The sequence below is a fragment of the Saimiri boliviensis genome, chromosome 14, assembly GCF_048565385.1.
Source record: "Saimiri boliviensis isolate mSaiBol1 chromosome 14, mSaiBol1.pri, whole genome shotgun sequence".
In the NCBI taxonomy this organism is placed as follows: Eukaryota; Metazoa; Chordata; class Mammalia; order Primates; family Cebidae; genus Saimiri; species Saimiri boliviensis.
In genome coordinates, this window is record NC_133462.1 from 43500979 (window position 1) to 43528080 (window position 27102).

Here is a 27102-nt window from a genome sequence, read left to right on the forward strand (position 1 = left end):
GTATTTTTAGTAGAGACAGGGTTTCTCCATGTTGTCCAGGCTGGTGTCCAACTCCTGACCTCATGATCCCCCGGCCTCGGCCTCCCAAAGTGCTGGGATTACAGGCGTGAGCCACTGCGCCCGGCCCCTAAACTTTCTTAAAACATTAGGAGATGCTTTTGCGATTTTTGTTTCGTTTTGTTTTAGCTCATCAGCTGTCGCTAGTGTTCCTGTATTTTATGTCTGATCAAAGACAATTATTTCAGTGTAGGCTAGTGAAGCCAAAAGATTGGACACCCGTGTATAAAAGCAACACAGAAAATTATTCGCATATCTGAAAATGTGAATTATGTGGCCATCTGGTGGCCAGAAGGAAACATCACAACGCACTCATTAAGAAATGACAATGTCTCCAGAAACGCATAAAAACGACCTTATTTCTGGAAGAAATAAAGAGACATTCAAGGAAGAAAAATCCCAACAATGGGAATATCTTTGTACAGGAGTATATTAGCAAGAGGAATGTGTTGGCTGGAGGAAATGAGCATTTATCACTTATTGTAGCGTTTATTGTTTATCAGGGTACCCGGGCGTGGGAGGATTGCGCGAAAGGCCACGCCCCCAGCCTCGTCCCGAGACTTGTTTGGTATTAGCCGCGCCCCAGGGCGGATCCAGCACAAGCCACGCCCACAGGGCGATTCTGACCTGAGACCTGCCCTCGAGGGGCGGGTCTGCCAACAACGCCAATCGCATCTCAGAGGGAAGAAACTGGCGTTTCCTGCTCAGCGATTGGAGGACGCAAGGTCGTCCCACCCACCTTTGAGGCTCCACCAATCCCAAACTTATTACTAGCTCACTTTTCCTCTCCGGGCTGCCCCGGAACCGGAAGCTGGAGCATCCGTCTGTGACCCGCGGCGGCCGTCGCCCTCTAGTGGACTCAGGGCCTCCGCTGAGAGAGGTTTTTCTGTCCGGTGCTAGACTTGGCCCCGAGTCGTCTTTGTGGCCGAGGCCAAGGGAGGGAACTCTGGTGCCGGGGCGTGGGGAGGTTTGGGTCAAAGGACGGGGGCAGAGTTCAAAGGGCAAGGGGCGGGTGTCTTAATGGAGGATTCCTGGCTCCGCGACCCAGGGAGGAGGCTCTGGAGGCCAGTGGAACCCGGATGGGTTTCGGGGGTCTTCGTTGGGGACGCGGGACGTTTTGACCCTCTAGGCCTGGGTACCGGTGCCTGTCCCACCATCGGATTTGGAGGGAAGGGTGGGGTTTAGTTGAAAGGTAAATACAGCGTGGTTTCCATTTGGCTTAGAGCAAGCGTGTAATGGGGGTCACCCTCGGGTCTGGGCTGCGAAGTGCAGCCGGGTCCGGTTTCCTTGGGAACTGCAAGATAAGACAGCTGTAGATTCTTATGTCCGGAAACCCCTTATCAGAGGCCAGCACCTGGGTTGGAAATGGAGACGGATTCTCTGTGTCCAAGGAACTCAGACCCTCCGGGCAGAAAAGGGAAGTTCATTCTTACTGATAAAATGTCAATCACTGTGTATGATTGTAATGGGCAAGGTATTTAGCAAGCCAGAAGACATTGATGGTTCAGAAAAAGGTGTCCTTGGCAGAAATACTGTTTTCTGTTAAGTTTCCAGCTGATACTGTCTGGGTCTGTCTTCCCAGCCTGATGAATGTGTAGGCAGATACTTTCTCAGTCCGAACTGGTTTTTATTATCTTGATCACTGCATCCTGTGCACAGAGGTTTTCGGCTCAGCTGGGCTCCGTCCTGGGGTTCCAGTACTGGCCCCAAGCCTTAATCAGCTCGCTAGTGATATCAGGCAAGTTGCCAAGCCCCTCAATGCCTCAGTTTCTTTTTTTATTTTTTTCTTTCTTCGTTTTTCAATGCCTCAGTTTCTACATGTATATAATGAAAGTACGTAACATTACCGGCGCTTGCCAAATAAGGAGCGCTGTGTGTGGATTATTGTTAGAAGCTCATCATCATTATTATCACCCGCCTGTAAACGTCTTAGACCCCTTAAGACAGCAGGGTTACAGCGGATAAAATAATGGACTTTGGAGAAAAGACTCTCTAAGACCAAACAGAGTCTAAAGCAGTGCTTATCAAAGAGGGGAGGAGAGATTTTACACCCAGGGTACACTGACAATGTCTGGAGACTTTTGATTGTCACAACTGGGGATGAGGGTGGGGCTCCTGGCATCCAGTGCATGCAGAGGCCCAGGGTGCTTCTGAACACCCTACAATGACTAGCACGCCAGCCATTTTGGATTTCAGCCCACTTTAATGATCTCATTTTAATCTAATTCCCTCGGTAAAGGCCTATCTCCAAATACCTTCTGAGGTACTGTGGGTCAGTATTTCCACTTGTGGATGTATAGGGACACTATTGACCCCTTAATATACATATATAAAGCTGGGCACGGTGGCTCCCAGCACTTTGGGAGGCTGAGGCAGATGAATGACGAGGTCAGGAGTTCGAGGCCAGCCTAACCAACGTGGTGAAATCCTGTCTCTACTAAAAATACAAGATTAGCTGGGCATGGTGGTGCATGCCTGTAATCCCAGCTGCTCGGGAGGCTGAGACCAGAGAATTGCTTGAACCTGGGAGGCGGAGGTTGCGGTAAGCTGAGATCGCACCATTGCACTCCAGCCTGGGCAACAAGAGTGAAACTTCGTCTCAAAAAAAAAAAAAAAAAGAAAAGAAAAGAAAATTCATAGAACTACACCTCAAAAAAATTCAATTTGACCAAACAATACTATAACATAGGAAGGATCCGGTGGCTCACACCTGTAATTCCAGCACTTCAGGAGGACGAGGCAAGCGGATCTCCAGGAGTTTGAGACCAGCCTAACCAACCTGATCAAACCCCCATCTCTACGAAAAATACAAAAAATTAGCTGGGTGTGGTGGCGTGCGCTTGTAATCCCAGCTACTCAGGAGGCTGAGGCAAGAGGACTACCTGAACCCTGGAGGCAGAGATTGCAGTGAGCTGAGGTCGTGACACTACACTCCAACTTGGGCAACAGAGTGAGACTCCCTCTCAAAAAAATAAATAAATAAAGATAAAAGAAGATGCAGGCCGGGCACGGTGGCTCAAGCCTGTAATCCCAGCACTTTGGGAGGCTGAGGCGGGTGGGTCATGAGGTCAAGAGATCGAGACCATCCTGGTCAACATGGTGAAACCCCATCTCTACTAAAAAAATACTAAAAATTAGGTGGGCATGGTGGCGCGTGCCTGTAATCCCAGCTACTCGGGAGGCTGAGGCAGGAGAATTGCCTGAACCCAGGAGGCGGAGGTTGCGGTGAGCTGAGATCACGCCATTGCACTCCAGCCTGGGTAACAAGAGCGAAACTGTCTCAAAAAAAAAAAAAAAAAAAGGAAGATGCAATACGTAGAATACGTGGTTTGGTTTTGTGTTTCCGGAGCACCAGCTATGAAGAACGTTTTGGGAATCATTGAAGGAAATATCATGATGGGCTAGGTATAAAAAGTAATTGTTAACTATGTTAAGTGTGAATATGAAGTGTAGACTTTTAGAGAAAAATACAGACTTTTCTCTAAAACAGCATTTGGGAGGTGTTTAAGTGCAGAATGTGACACCGTCCTCAATTTACCTTTCTCTTTTGAGACAGAGCCTCACTCTGTCACCCAGGCCGGAGTGCAGTGGCGCGATCTCAGATCACTGCCTCCGAGGTTCAAGCAGTTCTCTGCCTCAGCCTCCTGAGTAGCTGGGATTACAGGTACCTGCCACCACACCCAGCTCATTTTCGTATTTTTAGTAGAGACAGGGTTTCGCCATCTTGGCCAGGTTAGTCTTGAACTGCTGGCCTGGTGTTCCACTCCCCTCGGTCCCCCAAAGTGCTAGGATTACAGGCATCAGCCACCATGCCCGGCCGCTCAATTTACTTTAAATTAATTCTATGTAGATAATGAATACACACAGGCTGTGTCAGTAGCTAGAACAATTGATTTGGAAACAGGCTCTTTGTCTTCACCTGGTATGTTGGGTAATGTGAACATAACACAAACTTCATATTTCCTTTTTTTTTTTTTTTTTTTTTTTTTGAGACGGAGTTCCACTCTTGTTACCCAGGCTGGAGTGCAACGGCGCGATCTCGGCTCACCGCAACCTCCGCCTCCTGGGTTAAAGCAATTCTCCTGCCTCAGCCTCCTGAGTAGCTGGGATTACAGGCACACGCCACCATGCCCAGCTAATTTTTTTGTATTTTTTTTTTTAGTAGAGACGGGGTTTCACCATGTTGACCAGGATGGTCTCGATCTCTCGACCTCGTGATCCACCCGCCTCGGCCTCCCAAAGTGCTGGGATTACAGGCTTGAGCCACCGTGCCCGGCCCCATATTTCTTTATGTTCAGTTTCATCTCCAAGAAACATTAGATGATGGAAAGAAATTACACATAGCTGAAAAGAGCCTGGTAGGGAAACGGGAAATGTGCACACACACCTCAAATACCACGCCACACCTGTCTCCTCTGCCGTAAACTCTGATTTCTGACAACCGTCTCCACCACTGCATACGAACTCTGGAGAAATTTAGATTCCCTTGCCAAATTCCGGAAGCCACCTTTGGATCTTCTGCAAGGTAAGTTCCTACATTTATTATAGTATTTATGTGTTTATTTTTTATTTTTATTTATTTATTTATTTATTTTAAAGACGAGGTCTCACTGTGTTGCCCAGGCTGGTCTCGAACTTCTGGGCCCAAGCGATCCTCCCGCCTCGGTCTCCTGAAGTGCCGGCATTACAGGCGTGAGCCACCGTGCCCGGCCTAGTATTTACATGTTTCTTAATGATTTAACATGAAAAGTTGTGCTACTCTTTACTTTTTCGGGGACTCTAATAATACGCATGTCTTTCTCTCTTTCTCTTTCTTTCTGTTTTCTTTCCTTCTTTAAGAGTTTTTTTTTTTTTTTTTTTTGAGATGGAGTTTTGCTCTCTTGTTACCCAGGCTGGAGTGCAATGGCGCGATCTCGGCTCACCGCAACCTCCGCCTCCTGGGTTCAGGCAATTCTCCTGCCTCAGCCTCCTGAGTAGCTGGGATTACAGACACGCGCCACCATGCCCAGCTGATTTTTTTGTATTTTTAGTAGAGACGGGGTTTCACCATGTTGACCAGGATGGTCTCAATCTCTTGACCTTGTGATCCACCCGCCTTGGCCTCCCAAAGTGCTGGGATTACAGGCTTGAGCCACCGCGCCCGGCCTCCTTCTTTAAGAGTTTTTCACTTGACACCCAGGCTGGAGTGCAGTGGCACTATCTTGGCTGATTCCAACCTCTGCCTTCTGGGTTTAAGCAATTATCCTGCCTCACCCTTCCGAGTAGCTGGGATTACAGTCTCCCGCCAACATGCCCAGCTAATTTTTTGTATTTTTTTTTTGAGACGGAGTTTCACTCTTGTTACCCAGGCTGGAGTGCAATGGCGCGATCTCGGCTCACCGCAACCTCCGCCTCCTGGGTTCAAGCAATTCTCCTGCCTCAGCCTCCCAAGTGGCTGGGACTACAGGCGTGCGCCACCATGCCCAGCTAATTTTTGTATTTTTAGTAGAGACGGGGTTTCACCATGTTGACCAGGATGGTCTCGATCTCTTAACCTCGTGATCCACCCGCCTCGGCCTCCCAAAGTGCTGGGATTACAGGCGTGAGCCACCGCGCCCAGCCTAATTTTTTGTATTTTTAATAGAGACAAGGTTTTGCCATGTTGACTAAGTTGGTCTCAAACTCCTGACCTCAGGTGACTCACCTGCCTTGGCCTCCCAAAGTGCTGGGATTACAGGTGTGAGCCATAGCACCTGGCCAGGAAGTCACTTTTTCAATATATAAAATCATTTTAAGGTTTTTTCCCGCTGGGCATGGTGGCTCACGCCTGTAATCCTAGCACTTTGGGAGGCTGAGGCAGGCAGATCATGAGGTGAGGAGTTCGAGACCAGCCTGACCAACATGGTGAAACCCCGTCTCTACTAAAAATACAAAAATTAGTTGGACGTGGTGGCGCACACCTGTAATCCCAGCTATGTAGGACGCAGAGGCAGAATTGCCTGAACCTGGGAGGCACAGGTTGCAGTGAGCTGAGATTGCACCACTGCATTCCAGCATGGGCGACAGACAGACTTCGTCTCAAAAAAAAAAAAAAGGTTTTGTTCCCCTAAACCCTAGTTTTTATTAAAATGTATAATTTTTGTTCAAAGCACTGTGAAAATTGCCACAATCATAATGGAGCCACTAATATTAAGGAACCCTCCCAGGGAAGGTCATGAAGAGAGGGTTCCCATATTTATATGCTTAGTAATGAAGAAGACTCTATATAAATTATAGGTTTACACACAGAAATACTTTTACACAGACACTCAGACTGGTATGACCCTTGTTACTGATCTTTGTATACAAGGATAATTATTTCTGAACTATTATGTAATCCTCACTTTTTTCCCCCTTTAAAAACCATTGTTGGCCAGACTCAGTGGCTCACACCTGTAATCCCACCACTTTGGGAGGCCAAGGAGGGTGAATCATGAGGTCAGGAGTTCGAGACCAGCCTGGCCAATATGATAAAACCCAGTCTCTATTAAAAATAGAAAAATTTTCCGGGTGTGGTGCTGATGTGTGCCTGTAATCTCAGCTGCTTGAAAGGCTGAGGCAGGGGAATCACTTGAACCCAGGAGGTGGAGGAGGCAGTGAGCTGAGGTTGTGTCACTGCACTCCAGCCTGGGCGACAGAGCCAGACTATCAAAAACAAAGAAAACCTTTGTCCCAGCCTGCGCAACATGGTAACACCCCATATATACAAAAAATAGAAAAATTAGCTGAGAATAGTAGTGTACTACGGTCCCAGCGAATTGGAGGCTGAAGCAGGAGGATCCCTTGAGCCCTGGGTGAGGCTGCAGTGAGCTGTGATCTCAGCATTGCACTCCAGCCTGGGCAACAGAGACCTTGTCTCAAAAAAACCAAAATCCAAAGACAACGTTTGTCTTCTTTTACATCCCTGAATGAGCACATAGTTTGCTATGGCACGCAGATTCCCATTGCAATGCCTGTTACCATCGTTTTCTATTAGCCTGTTATTTACATTGACACAATAAAAACATGAATTCTGACAATTATGGGCTTGACACGGTGCCTCACACCTGTAATCCCAGCACTACAGGAGTCCGAGCCGGGCAGATCATGAGGTCAGGAGTTCAAGACCAGCGTGGCCAACATGGCGAAAGCTAGTCTCTACTAAAAATACAAATATTGGCTGGGCACGGTGGCTCACGCCTGTAATCCCAGCACTGGGAGGCTGAGGTGGGCAGATCATGAGGTCAGGAGTTCAAGACCAGCATGGCCAACATGGCGAAACCTAGTCTCTACTAAAAATACAAATATTTGCTGGGTGCGGTGGCTCACACCTGTAATCCCATCACTTTGGGAGGCTGAGGCGGGCAGACCCAGAGGTCAAGAGTTTGAGACCAGCCTCACCAACAGGGTGAAACCTGGTTTCTACTAAAATACAAAAATTAGCTGGGCATGGTGGCACGTGCCTGTAGTCCCAGCTACTCGGGAGGCTGAGGCAGAATTGCATGAACCTGGGAGGCATAGGTTGCAGTGAGCCGAGATGGCGCCACTGCACTCCAGGCTGGTGACACAGCGAGACTCTGTCTCAAACAAACAAACAAACAACAAAAATTAGCCTGGTGTAGGGTGGCTCCCTGTAATCCCACCTACTCTGGAGGCTGAAGCAGGAGAATCGCTTCAACCTGGGAGGCAGAGGTTTCTGTGAGCTGAGTTTGCGCCATTGCACTCCAGCCTGGGCAAAAAGAGCAAGACTCTGCTTCAAAACAAAGCAAAAAGAAAGAATTATGTTGGTATGTAAAATGGGAAGCTATACAGAGTTTATACCTCTACTCTGTGTCAAGCTGCAAGGTATTTTCTGAGATGAGCCGTTTTGTTCAAGGCTTTAGGTATTGTGGCTCAACTCAATAAAAGTATTCAGAATTTTCACATCCAGTCCAAATTTATTTAAACTTTTACGTTCCTTTTCTCAAACGAGTTAAAACAAGAATTCAATTGCCATATAAGTAGTATAGCCTTTTACTTAAAAAAATTCTCTGGGCCCGGCATGGGGACTCACGCCTGTAATCACAGCACTTCTGGAGGCCCAGGTGGGCAGATACCTGAGGTCAGGAGTTCGAGACCAGCCTGACCAACATGGTGAAACCTCCTCTCTACTCAAAACACAAAAATTAGCCAGGCATGGTGGCGGGCACCTGTAATCCCACCTACTCAGGAGGCTGAGGCAGGAGAATGTCTTGAACCCGGGAGGCAGAGGTTGCAATGAGCTGAGATTGTGCCATTGCACTCCAGACTAAGTGACAGAGAGACTCCATCGCAAACAAAAACATTATCTAGAAACACAGTCAAACTCGGGCCTAAAAGCGTTTTTTTTTTCTTCCTAAGGCCAAGTGTACACTTGAGAGTTTTGTTTTTGGAGACGGAGTCTCACTCTGTCACCCAGGGTGGAGTGCAGTGTCGTGATCTCAGCTGACTGCAACCTCCGCCTCCTGGGTTCAAGCGATTCTCCTGCCTCGGCTTCCCGAGTAGCTGGGATTACAGGCGCTCGCCAACCTGCCCAGCTAATTTCAGTATTTTGAGTAGAGACGGGGGTTCGCCATGTGGGCCAGGCTTGTTTCAAACTCCTGACCTCTGGTGATCCGCCCGCCTCAGCCTCCCAAGTAGCTGGGATTACAGGCGTGCACCACCACGTCTGGCTAATTTTTGTATTTTTAGTAGAGACAGGGTTTCACCATGTTGGCCAGGATGGTCTCGATCTCTTGATCTCGTGATCCACCCGCCTGCGGCCAAGAGTTTTAAAGAACACAGAACATTCCTGGTGGGGTCCATACTCCTGTGCGGTCTGGTCGCCTAGTATCCAGCTCTCTAGACCCAGGTCCGCGCCCACGCGGGACAGCGAGGTGACGTCACGGATACGATCCCGCCCCCACGCAGGACTGCGCCCCATGGCACTGCTCGCCCTTCCCCTCCTTCCCGCAAAGGGGCCGCTCCGAGGGGAAACTGAGTCTCGAGTTCCCGCGCAGTCAGGGAGGAGGGCGCGGAGGAGAGGCCGGACCCTCCCGGGACTGGAGAGGATCGGCCCAGATCGGCACGTTCCCGGCTGGAGGGTCAGCCACACTTGTTCCCCAGACGCTCTTCAATCAGGAGGCGGGGCCTAAAGAACTATCCAATCAGGGCAGACAGGGGCGGGGCGCAGGGAACTGTCCAATCAGATGTGAAGCAGAGGTGGTGACCTGCGCAGTCAAGGGCTCTAAGGGGACCGACTTGGGAACTCTTCAATCAGGGGCGCTGACGTTGACAGCATTGTCCAATCAGAGTCGCGACTTCACGAGCTCTGTCCAATGAGGCCCCGGAGACGGTACGCCGAATTCCCGTCGCCCTGCGCGCTTTCAGTCGTACCTTGAGCGGCTCAGGTGTCCCTGTGGCGCTCACCTGCGCCAGCTGCGGGATCGCAGGTGCTCACCCGGAGCGCCCAGGAGCGGGCGGGACATGGTTAGTGCGGGGCGCGAGCCGAGCCCAGGCCCAGGGCGGGGTGGGGCGGCCGGAGGCGGCCGAGCGCCCGAGTTCGTGGCCGGAGGAGGCTGCGGGACGCGCGGGACGGCGCAGGACGAGCTCCTGGGCCCCGGGGACGCCGTCACAGCGGCCGAGCGGTAGGGCTGGGGGCAGCTTTGGGGGACGATAGAGGCGGTCAGGGGCTCCAGGGGTTAATATCTCGGGACAGTAGAGGTCAGGAGTCTCGGGGGAGCTTGTGGGGTTATCAGAGGCTGTCAGGGGCTCCAGGGCAGTTTGGAACAGTGGAGGAGGGGAGGGGCAGTTTGCGGGAACAGACATGGTCACGGGCTCTGAGGCAGTTTGGGGGTTCAGTAGAGGGGAGTCCGGCTCAAGGAAAGGTTTCGGGGGCTAATAGCAGCGGTCAGGAACTCGGGAGCATTTTGTGATGGGACAGTAGAGGCAGTCATGGGTTTGAAGGGGCAGTTTTGGGGGACAGTAGAGGTGATCAGGGGCTTGAAGGCAGTTTAGGGGGACTAGCGGCGTTCCGGAGTTTGGAGGCAGCTCGAGGGGACAGCAGAAGCGGTCAGGGGCTCAGGAGCTCTTTAGGGGAACAGTAGAGGCGGTCAGAAGCTTGAGGGCAGTTTAGGGGGGACAGTAAAGGGAGTCGGGCTCGAGGGAAATGTGGGGGGACAGGAGGGGCGGTCAGGGGCTCGGGGGCAGCTTGAGGTGAGGGCAGGGGCAGTTAGGGGCTTGGCGGTCAGTTTCGGAAGGTCTGCCAAGGAGGAGGTGGTGCTTTGCCCTGGAGCCTGTCAAATAAAAATAAAATCCTGGCTAGAGGAGAGAGAAAAATAGGGATAAGCCCCAGCCTCAGAAAGCTGCCAGCTCTCAAACAGGAAAAGGCTTTACTTTTATACACAAGAAGGGGTTTGGAGGAACTTTTTAGGGGACAAACGGAAGCGGGGGTAGGGGGGAGTTTAACAGTAAATGTACCTCCTCGTGATCAGCTAGCTCAGGGGAGGTGATGGGGGCTCCACACTTACTCCTTGATCGGACTAAGGGGGTCACTGAAAGTTCAGGGGCCTGTGGAGAGGACAGAAGGCTGAGTAACGTTTGGGGACAAAATGGGATGCTGTGAACACGTGGTCAAGACTATGTACAATAAGCCAAACCCAAACATAGTAGGGAAACTTTTATGAAAAAGGGATTATTGCCGGGCGCGGTGGCTCAAGCCTGTAATCCCAGCACTTTGGGAGGCCGAGGCGGGTGGATCACGAGGTCGAGAGATCGAGACCATCCTGGTCAACATGGTGAAACCCCGTCTCTACTAAAAGCGCAAAAAATTAGCTGGGCATGGTGGCGCGTGCCTGTAATCCCAGCTACTCAGGAGGCTGAGGCAGGAGAATTGCCTGAGCCCAGGAGGCGGAGGTTGCGGTGAGCCGAGATCGCGCCATTGCACTCCAGCCTGGGTAACAAGGGCGAAACTCCGTGTCAAAAAAAAAAAAAAGAAAAAGAAAAAGGGATTATTAGGATCGGCATGGTGGCTCATGCCTTCATCCCAGCACTTTGGGAGGTCGAGGCAGGCAGATCACAAGGTCAGGAGTTCAAGATCAGCCTGACCAACATGGTGAAACCCTGTCTCTACTAAAAATAAAAAATTTAGCCGGGTGTGGTGGTGCATGCCTGTTAAGTCCCAGCTACTTAGGAGGCTGAGGCAGGAGAATCACTTGAACCCAGGAGGCACTGGTTGCCATGAGCCAAGATTGTGTCACTGCACTCCAGCCTGGGCGATGGAGCAAGACTCTTGTCTGCAGAAAAAAAAAAAAAAAAGATTATTGCAAGGTTTGGGGGAGGGGGAGAAAGGATTGTGGCCGTAGGGCGAGGGGTTAGTTGGATTGGGGCAGGGGAGGAATGCCTGAGGTTTGGGGTTGTATTGCAGTGGGGTGGGGGAATAAGCAACAGGGGTGTGGGGACAGTTGATGATTGGGCTGGGGGACTAATGCTGTAGCCACAGGGAGACAGCTGTGGCAGGACAGCTCTCTGACCATCAAGCATGCAGCCATCTGAAGAGCTGACAAGGCCAAACACAATGGATCACGCCTGTAATCCCAGCTCTTTGGGAGGTTGAGACAAGCAGATCACCTGAGGTCTGGAGTTCAAGACCAGCCTGGCCAACATGGTGAAACCCTGTCTCTACTAAAAAATACAAAAATCAGCCCATGTGGCGGTGCGTACCTGTAATCCCAGCTATGTGGGAGGCTGAGGCAAGGAGAATCACTTGAACCTGGGAAGCAGAGGTTGCAGTGAGCTGAGATCGCACCACTGCATTCCAGCCTGGGCAACAGAGTGAGGCTCCGTCTCAAGAAAAAAAAAGAGTTGGCTAGAACAAAAGTTTTTCTTTTCTTTCTTTCAGTCAGGTCTCACTCTGTTGCCCAGGCTGGAGTGCAGTGGTGTGATCACAGCTCACTGCAGCCGCAACCTTCTGGACTTAAGTGAGCCTCCTGCCTCAGCCTCCTGAGTAGCCGGGACTATAGGCATGCACCACTGTACCCAGCTAATTCTTACAAAATTTTTTAACAGCCGGGTGGTGGCTCACACCTGTCATCGCAGTACTTTGGGAAGCCGAGGCAGGAGGATCACTTGAGACCAGAAGGTAGAGACCAGCCTTGGCAATATAGTGAGACCTCGTCAGATTTTTTCTTTTTCTTGTTGAGAAAAATATATTGCCCAGGCCGGTCTCAAACTCCTGGGCCTCATAAAATGACAGGATTACAGGCGTGGGCTATTGCACCGGGCCTTGAAGCCGTTGTTCTTTCACGGATCGGAGTGAACAAGACTATCAGCCATCAGCTGTGGGAAAGTGGAATAAAAGGCCAGCATCTGGCCGGGCGCAGTGGCCCACGCCTGCAATCCCAGTACTTTGGGAGGCCCAGTTGGGAGGATCACCTGAGGTCAGGAGTTCAAGACCAGCCTGACTAACAGGGAGAAACCCATGTCTACGAAAAATACAAAATTAGCCAGATGTGGTGGCGCATGCCTGTAATCCCAGCTACTCAGGAGGCTGAAGCAGGAGAATCGCTTGAACTGGGGAGGCAGAGGTTGTGGTGAGCCGAGATTTCGCCATTGCATTCCAGTCTGGGCAACAAGAGCGAAACTCTGTCATTGTCCCCCTGCCCCCCCGCCCACGCCAAAAAAAAAAAAAAAATATATATATATATATACCGGTATCCCTGGAGAGTGAATCCAGTAATCCTGATGCCGGCCTGTTCTCTGGAGGCGCTGCCACCTGGTGGAGGGTGGGGCCATGCAGGGCCCTGGAGACGGAAGGAAGCTCAAGCCAAAGTTGGACTGTGGAGCATTTGGTTGTGATTGAATAGTGGGGACAACCAGGTCCGTGAATCATTTCTGAGACAAAGAATAGGGCCTCAGGGGGTCTGAGTCTGGCCTTGTCATCTGTAGGAATCTTAGTGATATGGGAAGGGAGGTCCTTGCTGTGCCCAGTTCCAGCGCCCAGCAGGGTAGGGAAATGGTTCCACCTTATCTGGTTTGCAGGCACACAGAGCTGAAGTCAGTTCAACGTTGTCACCTGACAGCTGCGAACAGCCTCGTCTGTGTCCAGCTCAGCACGAGTTTTGCTCCTATTTCAGCCCGAGGTTTCAGTAAATGTAAAATAATGAGGCCGGGCACAGTGATGGGCACCCCGTGGTCCCAGCCACTTGAGCGGCTGAGCTGCGAGAATCGCTTGAACCCACGAGTTTGCAGCTGCACTGCTGCACTGCAGCCCGGGCAACAGAGTTAGACTGTCTCAAAAAAAAAAAAAAAAAAAAAGGATAAAAGCTTTCTTCATTGTTTTCTTGTCCTTAGTGAGAGCAGTGAGTGTCTTGGATGTGTTCTTTGCTTTCTGTCCCTGCCTGGTGTTATTTTGTGGCTGAGCCTGAGAAGGCTGCTGTGGAAAACTCTCAAATTCGGAAGATGTTGCACCTTCCATCAGGATGAGGGGAAGGTGTGCACACAGCCCCACACCTTACTTCGAGGTGGGTGGAGGTGTGGGTTGAAGAGATTCACGAACTAGCACTGACTTAGGCATAGGGCAGAGACTGTTATAGTGTGTGATTCTGCTCTGTCTCCTGTTTGTATCTGCATGGCAGATGGATGTGAATTCTGTAAAGTACATCCTGCAGTACTGGGAAGGGTCCATTCTGATTATCTGATTGACAAACATTGTGTCACGAGGATAATCTTTAACTGGTAGATGTTTTCTGCAGGGGACTGTTTGTGGGATTAAAAAAAACTTCTAGGCCGGGCGCGGTGGCTCAAGCCTGTAATCCCAGCACTTTGGGAGGCCGAGGCGGGTGGATCACGAGGTCAAGAGATCGAGACCATCCTGGTCAACATGGTGAAACCCCGTCTCTAATAAAGGTGCAAAAAATTAGGTGGGCATGGTGGCGTGTGCCTGTAATCCCAGCTACTCGGGAGGCTGAGATAGGAGAATTGCCTGAACCCAGGAGGCGGAGGTTGCGGTGAGCCGAGATCGCGCCATTGCACTCCAGCCTGGGTAACAAGAGTGAAACTCCGTCTCAAAAAAAAAAAAAAAAAAAAAAAAAAAAAATTCTAGATTAGTCTTCTGGAATCTACCACTCACCCCTTTGTCTTTTAACCCAGGCTGAAAGTGGTGATTTGACTGCGTTCTTATCTTTATTTTTTTGAGACGGTCTCACTAGAGTGCAGTGGCGCGATCTTGGTTAACTGCAACCTCCGCCTCCCGGGTTCAAATGATTCTCCTGCCTCAGCCTCCCGAGTAGCTGGGATTACAGGGCACACCACTACACCTGGCTAATTTTTGTGTTTTTAGTAGAGATGGGCTTTCACCATGTTGGCCAGGTTGGTCTCAAACTCCTGACCTCAAGTGATCCACCTGCCTTAAGCCTCCCACAGTGTCAGGATTCCAGGTGTGAGCCACCGTGCCCGGCCTCAGCTGCGTTTGATGTCAGACCCCAGGTTAAGGGACTTTGGTTGAAGCGGGTGTAGCACCTGGAGAGAGACCACGTGTGCTTCATGCCATGCATATGTCCTTGGATGAACGTTGCTTTGTAATGCAGATTTCTCCCCATGCTTCTAAGGTTTTAGGGCATGGCTGGACGGCAGACAGAATGACCTGCTTGTTGGGGCCATGTATTCAGATGACTTGGCAGTGTTCTTTTTTTTTTTTTTAGACAGAGTTTTGCTCGTTACCCAGGCTGGAGTGCAATGGTGCCATCTCGGCTCACCGCAACCTCCGCCTCCTGGGTTCAAGCAATTCTCCTGCCTCAGCCTCCTGAGTAGCTGGGATTACAGGCACGCGCCACCATGCCCAGCTAATTTTTTGTATTTTTAGTAGAGACGGGGTTTCACCATGTTGACCAGGATGGTCTTGATCTGTCGACCTCATGATCCACCCGCCTCGGCCTCCCGAAGTGCTGGGATTACAGGCGTGAACCATCGCGCCCATCCGGCAGTTTTCTTTAATGTGGTATTGTGATAGATGAGTTCATACTTTTTTTTTGGGAGACAAGGTGTCACTCTATTGCCCATACTGGAGTGCAATGGCGTCATCTTGGCTCACTGCAGCCTCAGCCTCCCGGGCTCAGATGACCCTCCCACTTCAGCCTCCTGAGTAGCTGGGACTCCAGGTGCACACCACCATGCCTGGCTCGTTTTTGTAGTTTTTAATTTTTTTATTTTTAATTTTTTTTTGAGATGGAGTTTTCGCTCTTGTTACCCAAGCTGGAGTGCAATGGCGCGATCTCAGCTCACTGCAACCTCCGCCTCCTGAGTTCAGGCAATTCTCCTGCCTCAGCCTCCTGAGTAGCTGGGATTACAGGCATACGCCACCGTGCCCGGCTAATTTTCTGTATTTTTTTTTTTTTTTTGAGACGGAGTTTCGCTGTTGTTACCCAGCCCGGCTGGGTACCACGCCCGGCTATTTATTTATTTATTTATTTTTTTTGGACGGAGTTTCGCTCTTGTTACCCAGGCTGGAGTGCAATGGCGCCATCTCGGCTCACCGCAACCTCCCCCTCCTGGGTTCAGGCAATTCTTCTTCTCAGCCTCCTGAGTAGCTGGGATTACAGGCACGTGCCACCATGCCCAGCTAATTTTTTGTATTTTTAGTAGAGATGGGGTTTCACCATGTTGACCAGGATGGTCTCGATCTCTTGACCTTGTGATCCACCCGCCTCAGCCTCCCAAAGTGCTGGGATTACAGGCTTGAGCCACCGTGCCCGGCTAATTTTCTGTATTTTTTTTTTTTTTTTGAGACGGAGTTTCGCTGTTGTTACCCAGGCTGGAGTGCAATGGCACGATCTTGGCTCACTGAAACCTCCACCTCCTGGGTTCAAGCAATTCTCCTGCCTCAGCCTCCTGAGTAGCTGGGACTACAGGCGTGCACCACCACGCCCGGCTAATTTTTGTATTTTTAGTAGAGACGGGGTTTCACCTTGTTGACCAAGATAGTCTCGATCTCTTGACCTCGTGATCCACCTGCCTCGGCCTCCCAAAGTGCTGAGATTATAGGCGTGAGCCACTGCGCCCGGCCTAATTTTCTGTATTTTTAGTAGAGACGGGGTTTCACCATGTTGACCAGGATGGTCTCGATCTGTTGACCTCATGATCCACCCGCCTCGGCCTCCCAAAGTGCTGGGATTAACAGGCTTGAGCCACCACGCCCGGCTATTTATTTATTTATTTATTTTTTTTGGGACGGAGTTTCGCTCTTGTTACCCAGGCTGGAGTGCAATGGCGCGATCTCGGCTCACCGCAACCTCCCCCTCCTGGGTTCAGGCAATTCTCCTGCCTCAGCCTCCTGAGTAGCTGGGATTACAGGCATGCACCACCATGCCCAGCTAATTTTTTGTATTTTTAGTAGAGACAGGGTTTCACCATGTTGACCAGGATGGTCTCGATCTCTCGACCTCGTGATCCACCTGCCTTGGCCTCCCAAAGTGCTGGGATTACAGGCTTGAGCCACCGTGCCCAATTTTTTAAATCTTCATTTTATTTTTTTAAATAAAGAGATGAGGTTTCTCCATGTTGGCCAGGCTGGTCTCAAACTCCTGACCTTAGGTGATCCGCCCACCTTGGCCTCCCAAAGTGCTGGGATTGCAGCTGTGAGCCACCGTGCCCAGCTGCTGATAGCATTTTATTGTAAAATAGAACACATATAGAACTTTTTTTTTTTTTTTTTTGAGATGGAGTTTAGCTCTTGTTACCCAGGCTGGAGTGCAATGGCACGATCTCGGCTCACCGCAACCTCCGCCTCCTGGGTTCAGGCAATTCTCCTGCCTCAGCCTCCTGAGTAGCTGGGATTACAGGCACATGCCACCATGCCCAGCTAATTTTTTTTTTTTTTTGTATTTTTAGTAGAGACGGGGTTTCACCATGTTGACCAGGATGGTCTCGATCTCTCGACCTCGTGATCCACCCGCCTTGGCCTCCCAAAGTGCTGGGATTACAGGCTTGAGCCACCGCGCCCGGCCCACACATAGAACTTTTTAAAGACAATTGCAGAGTCAACTGAAACATCTTAAAGTGAACAGCATGTAACGATAGCCAAGCCATGTGCGTGGCCGGGTGTGGTAGCTCACACTTCTAATCCCAGCAGTTTGGGTGGCCGAAGCAGGCAGATCACAAAGTCAGGAAATCTAGACGATCCTGATCAAAATGGTGAAACCTTATCTCTACTAAAATACAAAAAATTTTGCTGGGTATGATGGTGCACACCTGCAGTCCCAGCTACTTGGGACGCTGAGGCAGGTAAATCGCTTGAACCCGGGAGGCAGAGATTGCAGTGAGCCAAGATGCCACCATTGCACTCTAGCCTGGCAACAGAGCGAGACTCTGTCTCAAAAAAAAAAACGTAATGGACGTAATTATAGACTTCTCCCTCCACATCAGGCCAATCCAATATCTAAATTTTTTTAGGTGTTTTTTTTTTTTTTTTTTTTTTTTTGGTTTTACTATATTGTCTAGGCTGGTCTCGAACTCCTGAGCTCAAGAAGTGATCTGCCTCGGCCTCCGAAAGTGTTGGGATTACAGGTGTGAGCCACCTCACCCAGCCACTATCCTAAATTACAAGGAAGTAATCTCCTTTCTTTTCTTTTCTTTTTTTTTTTGAGACGGAATTTCGCTCTTGTTACCCAGGCTGGAGTGCAATGGCGCGATCTCGGCTCACCGCAACCTCCGCCTCCTGGGTTCAGGCAATTCTCCTGCCTCAGCCTCCTGAGTAGCTGGGATTACAGGCACGCGCCACCATGCCCAGCTAATTTTTAGTATTATTTTGAGTAGAAACGGGGTTTCACCATGTTGACCAGGATGGTCTCCATCTCTTGACCTTGTGATCCACCCGCCTTGGCCTCCCAAAGTGCTGGGATTACAGGCTTGAGCCACCGGGACTGGCCTAATTTTTGTATTTTTAGTAGAGACGGGGTTTCACCATGTGGACCAGGATGGTCTCAATCTCTTGACCTCGTGATCCACCTGCCTCAGCTTCCCAAAGTGCTGGGATTATAGGCGTGAGCCACCGCGACCCCCTTGCTTTTTAAAATATTTTTATTTTTAAAATTAATTTAATTTAATTTAATTTTTTTTATTTTTTAAATTTTTTTAGAGACAGGGTTTTGCTCTCTTACCCAGGCAGGTGTTGAACTCCTGGCCTCAAGTGATCTTCCCACCTTGGCCTCCCAAAGTGGTGATACTACAGCTGAATAAGAAATAATAAAGTTCGGGCCGGGCGCGGTGGCTCAAGCCTGTAATCCCAGCACTTTGGGAGGCCGAGGCGGGTGGATCACGAGGTCAAGAGATCGAGACCATCCTGGTCAACATGGTGAAACCCCGTCTCTATTAAAAATACAAAAAATTAGCTGGGCATGGTGGCTTGTGCCTGTAATCCCAGCTACTCAGGAGGCCGAGGCAGGAGAATTGCCTGAACCCAGGAGGCAGAGGTTGCGGTGAGCCGAGATGGCGCCATTGCACTCCAGCCTGGGTAACAAGAGCGAAACTCCGTCTCCCCCCGCCCCGCCAGAAAAAGAAAGAAAGAAAAGAAATTAAAGTTTGACTAAGTCACCTCAATTTCCATGTTACCCGAATGACTGATTTTATTTTTTTAAGACTGGGTCTCTGTTGCCCAGCTGGAGTACAGTGGCACAATCAGTACACTGCAGCCTTGAACCCCTGGGGTCAAGTGATCATCCCTCCTCACCCTCTAGTAGCGGGGACTACAGGTGTGTGCCACCATACCCTGCTAATTTATTGTATTTCATGTTTTGGTGAAGATGGAATTCGCTGTGTTTCCCAGGCTGGTCTCCAACTCTTGGCGCTAAGCAGTCCTCCCACCTCAGCCGCTGAAAGTACTGGGATTACGGACATGCGCCATCGGCCTGACCTTCGTGATGTTTTCAGATTTTCCGGTGTTTACCCTGCCCTCACGTCGGCCCTTTCTCCGCAATGATTTGTGCGTCTTCCCCAGAGGCTGGCATTGCGCTTTGCTTCCTGTCTGGAAGGCGCTCCCCACGCGGAGTATGTTGCGCGTTTTGCAAATTGCTTTTCACCTCTCACAAGAACGTACGGTCTGTGTGGCTCAGGGTTCATGAGTTGAGTCCACTTCCCCAGCCTGTCAGCCTCGCCCCTCCTCCTGCGCACGGGGGAGACGGGGCCTCGCTGAAGCGGGCTGTGTGGGATGTTTCAGGACTCGGTGGTCTTTGAGGAAGTGGCTGTGAGATTCACCCCGGAAGAGTGGGCGTTGCTGAGTCATGCTCAGAGGAGACTCTACAGGGATGTGATGCTGGAAATCTGCAGGAACCTGGCCTCCTTGGGTAAGGATTCATGCCTTCACTACGTCCCTGGAGAGCAGATGCCTTGGTTTGCTTTTTATTTCAGGTCAGAAATAGAAATATGTTGGAAAGAAACAGACATGATCCCAACCCCCGTGGAATATGGAGTTAAAAGGCTTCTCCATGAAAACAAAGTTGTGTGTATTATTGATATTTTCATTTTCTTTCTTTCTTTCTTTCTTTTGTTTTTTGAGACAGAGTCTTACTCTGTCGCCAGTCTGGAGTACAGTGGTACAATCTCGGCTCACTGCAACCTCCACCTCCCGGGTTCAAGTGATTCCCCTGCCTCAGCCCCCGGAGTAGTTGGGATCACAGACGAACACCACCACACCACCACACCCAGCTAATTTTTTGTATTTTTAGTAAAGACGGGGTTTCATCACCCTGGCCGGGATGGTCTCAATCTCCTGACCTCATGATCCGCCTGCCTTGGCCTCCCAAAGTGCTGGAATTACAGGCGGGAGCCACCTCACCTAGCCCCTAGCCCTTTTTTTTTTTTTGAGGTGGAGTCTCACTGTGTCTTTTAGGCTGGAATGCTGTGGCACAATCTTGGCTCACTGCAACCTCTGCTGCCTGGGTTCAGGTGATTCTCCTGCTCCAGTCTCCTGAGTAGCTGGGATTATAGGCGCCTGCCACCACACCTGGCTAATTTTTGTATTTTAGTAGAAATGGGGTTTCACCATCTCGGCCAAGCTGGTCTTGAACTCCTGATGAGGTGATCCACCCACCTCAGCCTCCCTAAGTGCTGGGATCACAGGCGTGAGCCATTGTGGCCGGGAGATATTTTGGTTTTCTTAGTCACCAGTCTTGAGGCTGCCCACATTTTGTAAGTGTGAGCAAAGTACCCTGTGTCCTACTGGGGCAGTGAAAGCAGCTTTGTGGTTCACCCCACAGAGTGACTGTACCTTGAAAATCCAAGTACGCTGTGATTAAGTAAATCACAGTTCCACTGTGAGTAATCCACATTGACGTGGTAATTTTGCTGCAGTTAAAACTCACATGCAGTCATCACTGCTGTTCTGGGAGGCGGAATTGTTGGCTTGTGTCGGGGAAACATTTGATGCCCTTCACAGCCCTCCCTCATCATGTGATTCTCCGGAGTGGGCGGTGCTCATGCCTGAGGGCAGCCGGGCACTGTGCAGGACCGACTCCTGTCAGCCCGTGCCTGGGAGCAGCAGGAGAGCAGCAGCCCTCGGGAGGAGTGGCTCTGGATAAGAAGGTTCTGTTTGGCAGTGTGCGTTAGAAACACAAGCCCTTCTCCGAGAAGGAGGAGGTGTGTCCTCTCTCAGCTGCCCTGTGTGGCTCTTCCTGCCATCCTTCCCCCGGGAAAGCCTCTGCTTCTGCTCGTGTAAAAGGAGCATTTGCACATGTGTGTTTTCCCCCGCAACTTCGTACTTTGCTTTTCTGACAATATTTTACTTAACATCAGTATCCATCAGTTCGGAACTTTTCTATTTCTTTTTTTCTTGTCGTTTTTGAGGTGGAGTCTCGCCCTGTTGCCTGGGCTGGAGTTCAGTGGTGCGATCTCAGCTCACTGCAACCTCCGCCTCCTGGTTTCGCGCCATTCTTCTGTCTCAGCCTCCCGAGTAGCTGCAATTGCAGATGTCCACTACCACACCCGGCTAATTTTTTGTATTTTTAGTAGAGACAGGGTTTCACCATGTTGGCCAGACTGGTCTCAAACTCCTGACCTTGTGATCTTCCTGCCTTGGCCTCCCAAAGTGCTTGGATTACAGGCATGAACCACTGCTCCCGGCCTTGGAACTATTATATTTCTTAGTAAACAGGCTGGCGTGTTCACCTAGTCTTCTTTTTTTTGCGACAGGATCTTGCTCTGTCACCCAGGCTGGAGTGCAATGGCCCAATCTTGGCTCACTGCAGCCTGATTCTCCTGGGTTCAAGCAGTTCTGCCTTACCCTCCCAAGTAGCTGGAGTAACAGGCATGCACCACCATGCCCTGCTAATTGTTTTGTATTTTTAGCAGAGATGGAGTTTCACCATGTTTGTCAGACTGGTTTTGAATTCCTGACCTCAGGTGATCCACACTGCTCAGCCTCCCAAAATTCTGAGATTACAGGCATGAGCCACCGTGCCCGGCCCTATTCTTTTTCTGAGACAGGCTCTGGCTCTGTCACACAGGCTAGAGTGCAGTGGTGTGATCATGGCCCATTGCAGCTTTGACCTCTTCGGCTCAAGCGATCCTCCTTGGCCTCTCGAGGATCTGGGATTACAGGCACACCACCACACCTGGCTAATGTCAATTTTTTCTTGTTACTGTTTGGAGATGAGGCCTCCTTGTTTTTCTGTGTTGCCCAGGCTCATCTTGAGCTCCTGGGCTCAAGTGATTCTCCTACCTTGGCCTCCAATGCTTTGAGATTACAGGCATGAGCCACTGCACCCGGCTCACGTGTTTTTTATTATTGCCAAATTCCCAAACAGATGAGGACCTCAGAGTCTCGCTTTGATAGCATGTCTGTTCTCCCTAACCATAAACTGTGGTTTCATTTTTGGATTACTCTATGAAAAGAAATCCATATGTGATCTGTTTTCTTTCCTTTATGTGAACATATTTTCCCCTAAGGAATTGTGTGATTGACTGTTCCAGATAATTGCGTTCGTGTTAGAACCAGTGGGTCCAGTTCTCAGAGAGAGGTTTTCAGGAATGAAACATCCAGTGAGGGGGAAATTGCAAAATTCACAAGAAGTGATTCCTGGTCTGTTTTTGGACAAAATTGGAGATTTGATAACATTGGAGATCAGCACCAAATCCCAGAGAGGCATCTGAGGTGAGTGGCACTCAGCCAGAGGAACGGGCCTCTCCACAGCGTGTCAGACCAACGTGCAATTAGCAGAAAAGTATAAACAGCTACAGAGTTCTACACCCTCAGATACTTTTTTTTTCTTTATTTTCTCTTTTTAAAAATATATTTTGATAATTACTTTTATTTAAATTAATTAATTAATCTTTATTTTTATTTTTTTTGAGACGGAGTTTCGCTCTTGTTACCCAGGCTGGAGTGCAATGGCGCAATCTCGGCTCACAGCAACCTCTGCCTCCTGGGTTCAGGCAATTCTCCTGCCTCAGCCTCCTGAGTAGCTGGGATTACAGGCACGCGCCACCATGCCCAGCTAATTTTTGTATTTTTAGTAGAGACGGGGTTTCACCATGTTGACCAGGATGGTCTCGATCTCTTGACCTCATGATCCACCCTCCTCAGCCTCCTAAAGTGCTGGGATTACAGGCTTGAGCCACCACGCCCAGCCAATTAATTTATTTTGAGACAGAGTCTTGCTCTGTCACCAGGCTAGAATGCAGTGGTGTGATCTCGGCTCACTGCAACCTTTGCCTCTCGGGTTCAAGCAATTCCCCTGCCTCAGCCTCCCAAGTAGCTAAGACTAAATGTGCATGCCACCACGCCTGGCTCATTATTTGTATTTTAGTATAGATGGGGTTTCGTCATGTTGGCTAGGATGGTCTCGATCTCCTCACCTCGTGATCTGCCTGCCTTGGCCTCCCAAAGTGCTGGGATTACAGGTGTGAGCCACCGTGCCCAGCCTACTTATTTATTTATTTATTTATTTATTTTTATTTTATTTGAGACAGTCTTACTCTGTTGCCCAGGCTGGATGGAGTGCAGTGGCGCAATCTTGGCACACTGCAACCCCTGCCTTCCGAATTCAGGTGATTCTCTTGCCTCAGCCTCCTGAGTAGCTGGGGCTACAGGTGTGTTCTACCACACCTGGCTAGTAAGGTTTCACCATGCTGGTCAGGCTGGTCTCAAACTCCTGATCTTGTAATCCGCCCACCTTGGCCTCCCAAAGTGTTGGTATTATAGATGTGAACCACTGCACCCAGTCTACGTATTTATTTTTGAGATGGGGGTCTCCCTCTGTCACCTAGGGTGAAGTGCAGTGGCTCTGATTTTGGCTCACTGCAACCTTTGCCTCTTGGGCTGAATCAGTCCTCCTGCCTCATCTTCCTGAGCAGCTGGGAAGACAGGCACACACCACTGCACCTGGCTAATTTTTGTAGAGAGTGGAGTTTCCCCATGTTGCCTAGGCTGGTATCAAACTCTTGGACTCGAAACAGTCCATCTGCCTTGGCCTCCCAAAGTGCTGGGATTACAGATGTGAGCCACCGTGCCTGGCGAAGACTTTTAAAGTATTTTCGTGAATGTGATGTTGATGTTGCATGTCTGAAACAGTTGGAAACAATATCAGGAAACCTCATGTATAAGAAACACTGGGCCAGGTGCGGTGGCTCATGCCTGTAATCCCAGCACTTTGGGAGGCCGCTGAGATGGGTGGTTCATGATCAGGAGACTGAGACCATCCTGGCCATGGTGAAACCCTGTTTCTATTAAAATACAAAAAATTAGCCAGGTGTGGTGGTGCACACCTGTAGTCCCAGCTACTCAGGAGGCTGAGACAGGGGAATTGCTTGAACCTATGAGATGGAGGTTGCAGTGAGCCGTGATCAAGCCACTGCACTCCAGCCTGGCGACAGAGCAAGACTCTGTCTCAAAAAAAAAAAAAAAAGGCCAGGTGCAGTGGCTCACACCTGTAATCCCAGCACTTTGGGAGGCCGAGGCAGGCAGATCATGAGGTCAAGAGATGGAGACCATCCTGACCAAGATGAAACCCATCTCTACTAAAAATACAAAGAAAATGAGCCAGGTATGGTGGTGTGTGCCTGTAGTCCCAGCTACTCGGGAGGCTGAGGCAGGAGAATTGCTTGAAATTGGAAAACAGAAGTTGCAGTGAGCCAAGATTGCGCCACCGCACTCCAGCCTGGTGATAGAGGCAAGATGCCATCTCAAAAATAAATAAGTAAATAAATAAATATTCTGCTTTGGAGGAGCAAGGAAAAAAAAAGAAAGAAACACTGTACCTGGTACGGTGGCTCATGCCTCTAATCCCAGCACTTAGGGAGACCAAGGTGAGCAGATCACCTGAGGTCAGGAGTTCAAGACCAGCCTGGCCAACATGGTGAAACCCCGGCTCTACTAAAAATACCAAAATTCGCCAGGCACGCCTGTAATCCCAGCTACTCAGGAGGCTGAGGCAAGATAATGACTTGAACCCAGGAGGCAGAGGTTGCTGTGAGCCTAGATCGTGCCACTGCACTCCAGCCTGGGCAAGTGAGACCTGTCTTTAAAAAAAAATTGAAATTTACGGCTGCAGTTGAGCCTTTAACTAGAGTAGGCAACCCCAAACTTTTTACACAGGGGGCCAGTTCACTGTCCCTCAGACCGTTGGAGGGCCGCCACATACTGTGCTCCTCTTACTGACCACCAATGAAAGAGGTGCCCCTTCCTGAAGTGCGGTGGGACGGCCAGATAAATGGCCTCAGGGGGCCGCAGTTTGGGGACGCCTGAACTAGAGCATTGAGCTTGTTCCCCATAGAAACAAGGCAGACACTGCTAAAAATAGTCCCATTCAGTGAAATTGGCAAATAGGTAATCAAAGTAATCACTAAATAGCATTAATAAATTAATCACATAGAATCATTAATGAGTAGTATTGTGCTTCCTGTTTTGAACAGAAGTCAGCTGGGGATCTTCTGTGAAAGTAATGAAGGTCATCAGTGTGGAGAGACTTTGAGCCATACTACAAACCTTCTTGTGCACAGGCATTACCCTACCGAAGCTAAACCCTCTGAGTGCACTAAGTGTGCCACAGCCTCTGGGAATCGGCAGAGATCTCATACCAGGCAGAGGCTGCATCTATGTGAGGAATGTGGGCAGGCCTGCAGCTGGCTCTCCTGCCAAAGCCCTCCTGTGAAAACTCAGACTGTAGAGCAACCCTGTGATTGCCAGGACCCATGGAGAGCATCTGTGACCTATGTGAAAAGTTTTAGCAGTAAAAAGTCTTATGAATGTAAGAAATGTGGGCAAGCTTTCACTTGTCCCTCATCATTCAGGGCACATGTGAAAGGTCACCATGGGCAGAAAACCCACGAATGTAAAGTATGTGGGAAGACCTTTATGTATTACTCCTACCTTACACGGCACATAAGAACTCACACAGGAGAGAAACCCTATGAATGTAAGGAGTGTGGGAAAGCCTTCAGTTGTCCCTCGTACTTTCGAGAACACGTCAGAACACACACTGGAGAGAAACCGTATGAATGTAAACATTGTGGAAAGTCATTCAGTTGTTACTCTTCCTTTAGAGATCACGTGAGGACCCACACTGGAGAGAAACCCTGTCAGTGTAAACACTGCGGGAAAGCGTTCACGTGTTACTCATCTCTCCGAGAACACGGGAGAACGCACAGCGGAGAGAAGCCCTATGAATGTAAGGAATGCGGCAAAGCCTTCAGGTACCCCTCCTCCCTGCGAACACATGTGAGAATGCACAGTGGAGAGAAGCCCTACATGTGCAAGCAGTGTGGGAAGGCCTTCGGATGTCCCACCTACTTCAGAAGACATGTGAAAACACACAGCGGCCTGAAACCCTATGAATGTAAGGAGTGTGGGAAGGCCTACAGTTTTTCCTCATCCCTTCGAATCCACATGAGGACACACACTGGAGAGAAGCCCTTTGAGTGTAAGCATTGTGGAAGAGCCTTCAGCTGTCACTCCTCCCTTCGAGAGCATGTGAGAACCCACAGTGGAGAGAAACCGTATGAATGTAAGCAATGTGGGAAAGCCTTCAGCCATGCTCAGTATTTTCAAAAGCATGTGAGAGCACACAGTGGAGTCAAACCCTATGAATGCACTGAATGTGGGAAAGCCTACAGTTGTTCCTCATCCCTTCGGGTGCACGTGAGGACGCACAGTGGAGAGAGACCGTATGAATGCCAGCAGTGTGGGAAAACCTTCAGGTATCTCGCTTCCCTCCAAGCACATGTGAGGACACATGCAGGAGCATGAATCTACGAATACAGTGGACCTGGGAGAGTGTTCCACCTTAAAACCTTGTAAATGTGAGAAAACACTGGCAAGAAACCTTATTTATGTAGAGAATGCAGGAAAACCTGGTATAGCACTTACTTTTTATGTAAAAACTCAAGAGTAGGAGATAAATCTCTGAATTATGATTAATATGGTATTGCCTTTACATGCGTCAGCCTTAATACTGATTCTTTGTAATTTCTAGTTAATGTTTGTGATGTGAACACTTAAGATAATAGATATCCTGTTGTGTACACTTTCAGCTATACTACATATATTTTGTCATTTAGGACTTTAAATACTTGTAATTATATTTGTCTCATTCCACTGCAGTGTCTTTTGTACCCAGGGGTGAGGAAGTGGCTTTTTGTTTTCCTGCATCACTTGGTGTGAATTTAGATGAAACATTTTTGATTCCTACTTTCTTGTTTGTATTTTTGATTCTTAATTTCTTGTTTGTTGGTTTGTTTTTGAGATGGAGTCTTGCTCTGCTGCCCAGGCTGTAGTGCAGTGGCACAGTCTCAGCTGACTGCAACCTCTACCTTCCCGGTTCAAGTGATTCTCCTGCCTCAGCCTCCCACGTAGCTGGGATTATGGGCACCCACTGCCACTCCCAGCTAGTTTTTGTATTTTTAGTACATAGGGGTTTTCACCATACTGGTCTTGAACTCCTGACATCAGGTCATCTGCCCACCTCAGCCTCCCAAAGTGCTGTGATTACAGGTGTGAGCCACGGTGCCTGGCCTGATCCCCACTTTCCATGTTGTTTCCAGTGTTTGATCATGAGACTGTCATTCTTG

The 27102-nt window shown here is 49.6% G+C and overlaps 1 protein-coding gene across 2 annotated transcripts; it reads left to right on the top strand.

Annotated features, from left to right (window-relative positions):
* Nucleotides 1-884: 884 nt before the first annotated feature.
* Nucleotides 885-26722, top strand: ZNF77 (zinc finger protein 77). 2 transcript variants are annotated; one of them, XM_039467113.2, is made up of 5 exons: nucleotides 885-3007; nucleotides 4356-4582; nucleotides 19259-19385; nucleotides 22009-22189; nucleotides 24949-26722. In XM_039467113.2, the coding sequence occupies exons 3-5, from the start codon at nucleotides 19352-19354 to the stop codon at nucleotides 26279-26281; spliced, it is 1548 nt and encodes a 515-aa protein (XP_039323047.1). In that variant the 5' UTR covers nucleotides 885-3007; nucleotides 4356-4582; nucleotides 19259-19351; the 3' UTR covers nucleotides 26282-26722. The 2 variants fall into 2 exon arrangements, with proteins under 2 accessions (XP_039323047.1, XP_003938841.1); XM_003938792.4 differs by lacking the exons at nucleotides 885-3007; nucleotides 4356-4582 and adding an exon at nucleotides 9015-9540.
* Nucleotides 26723-27102: the final 380 nt, after the last annotated feature.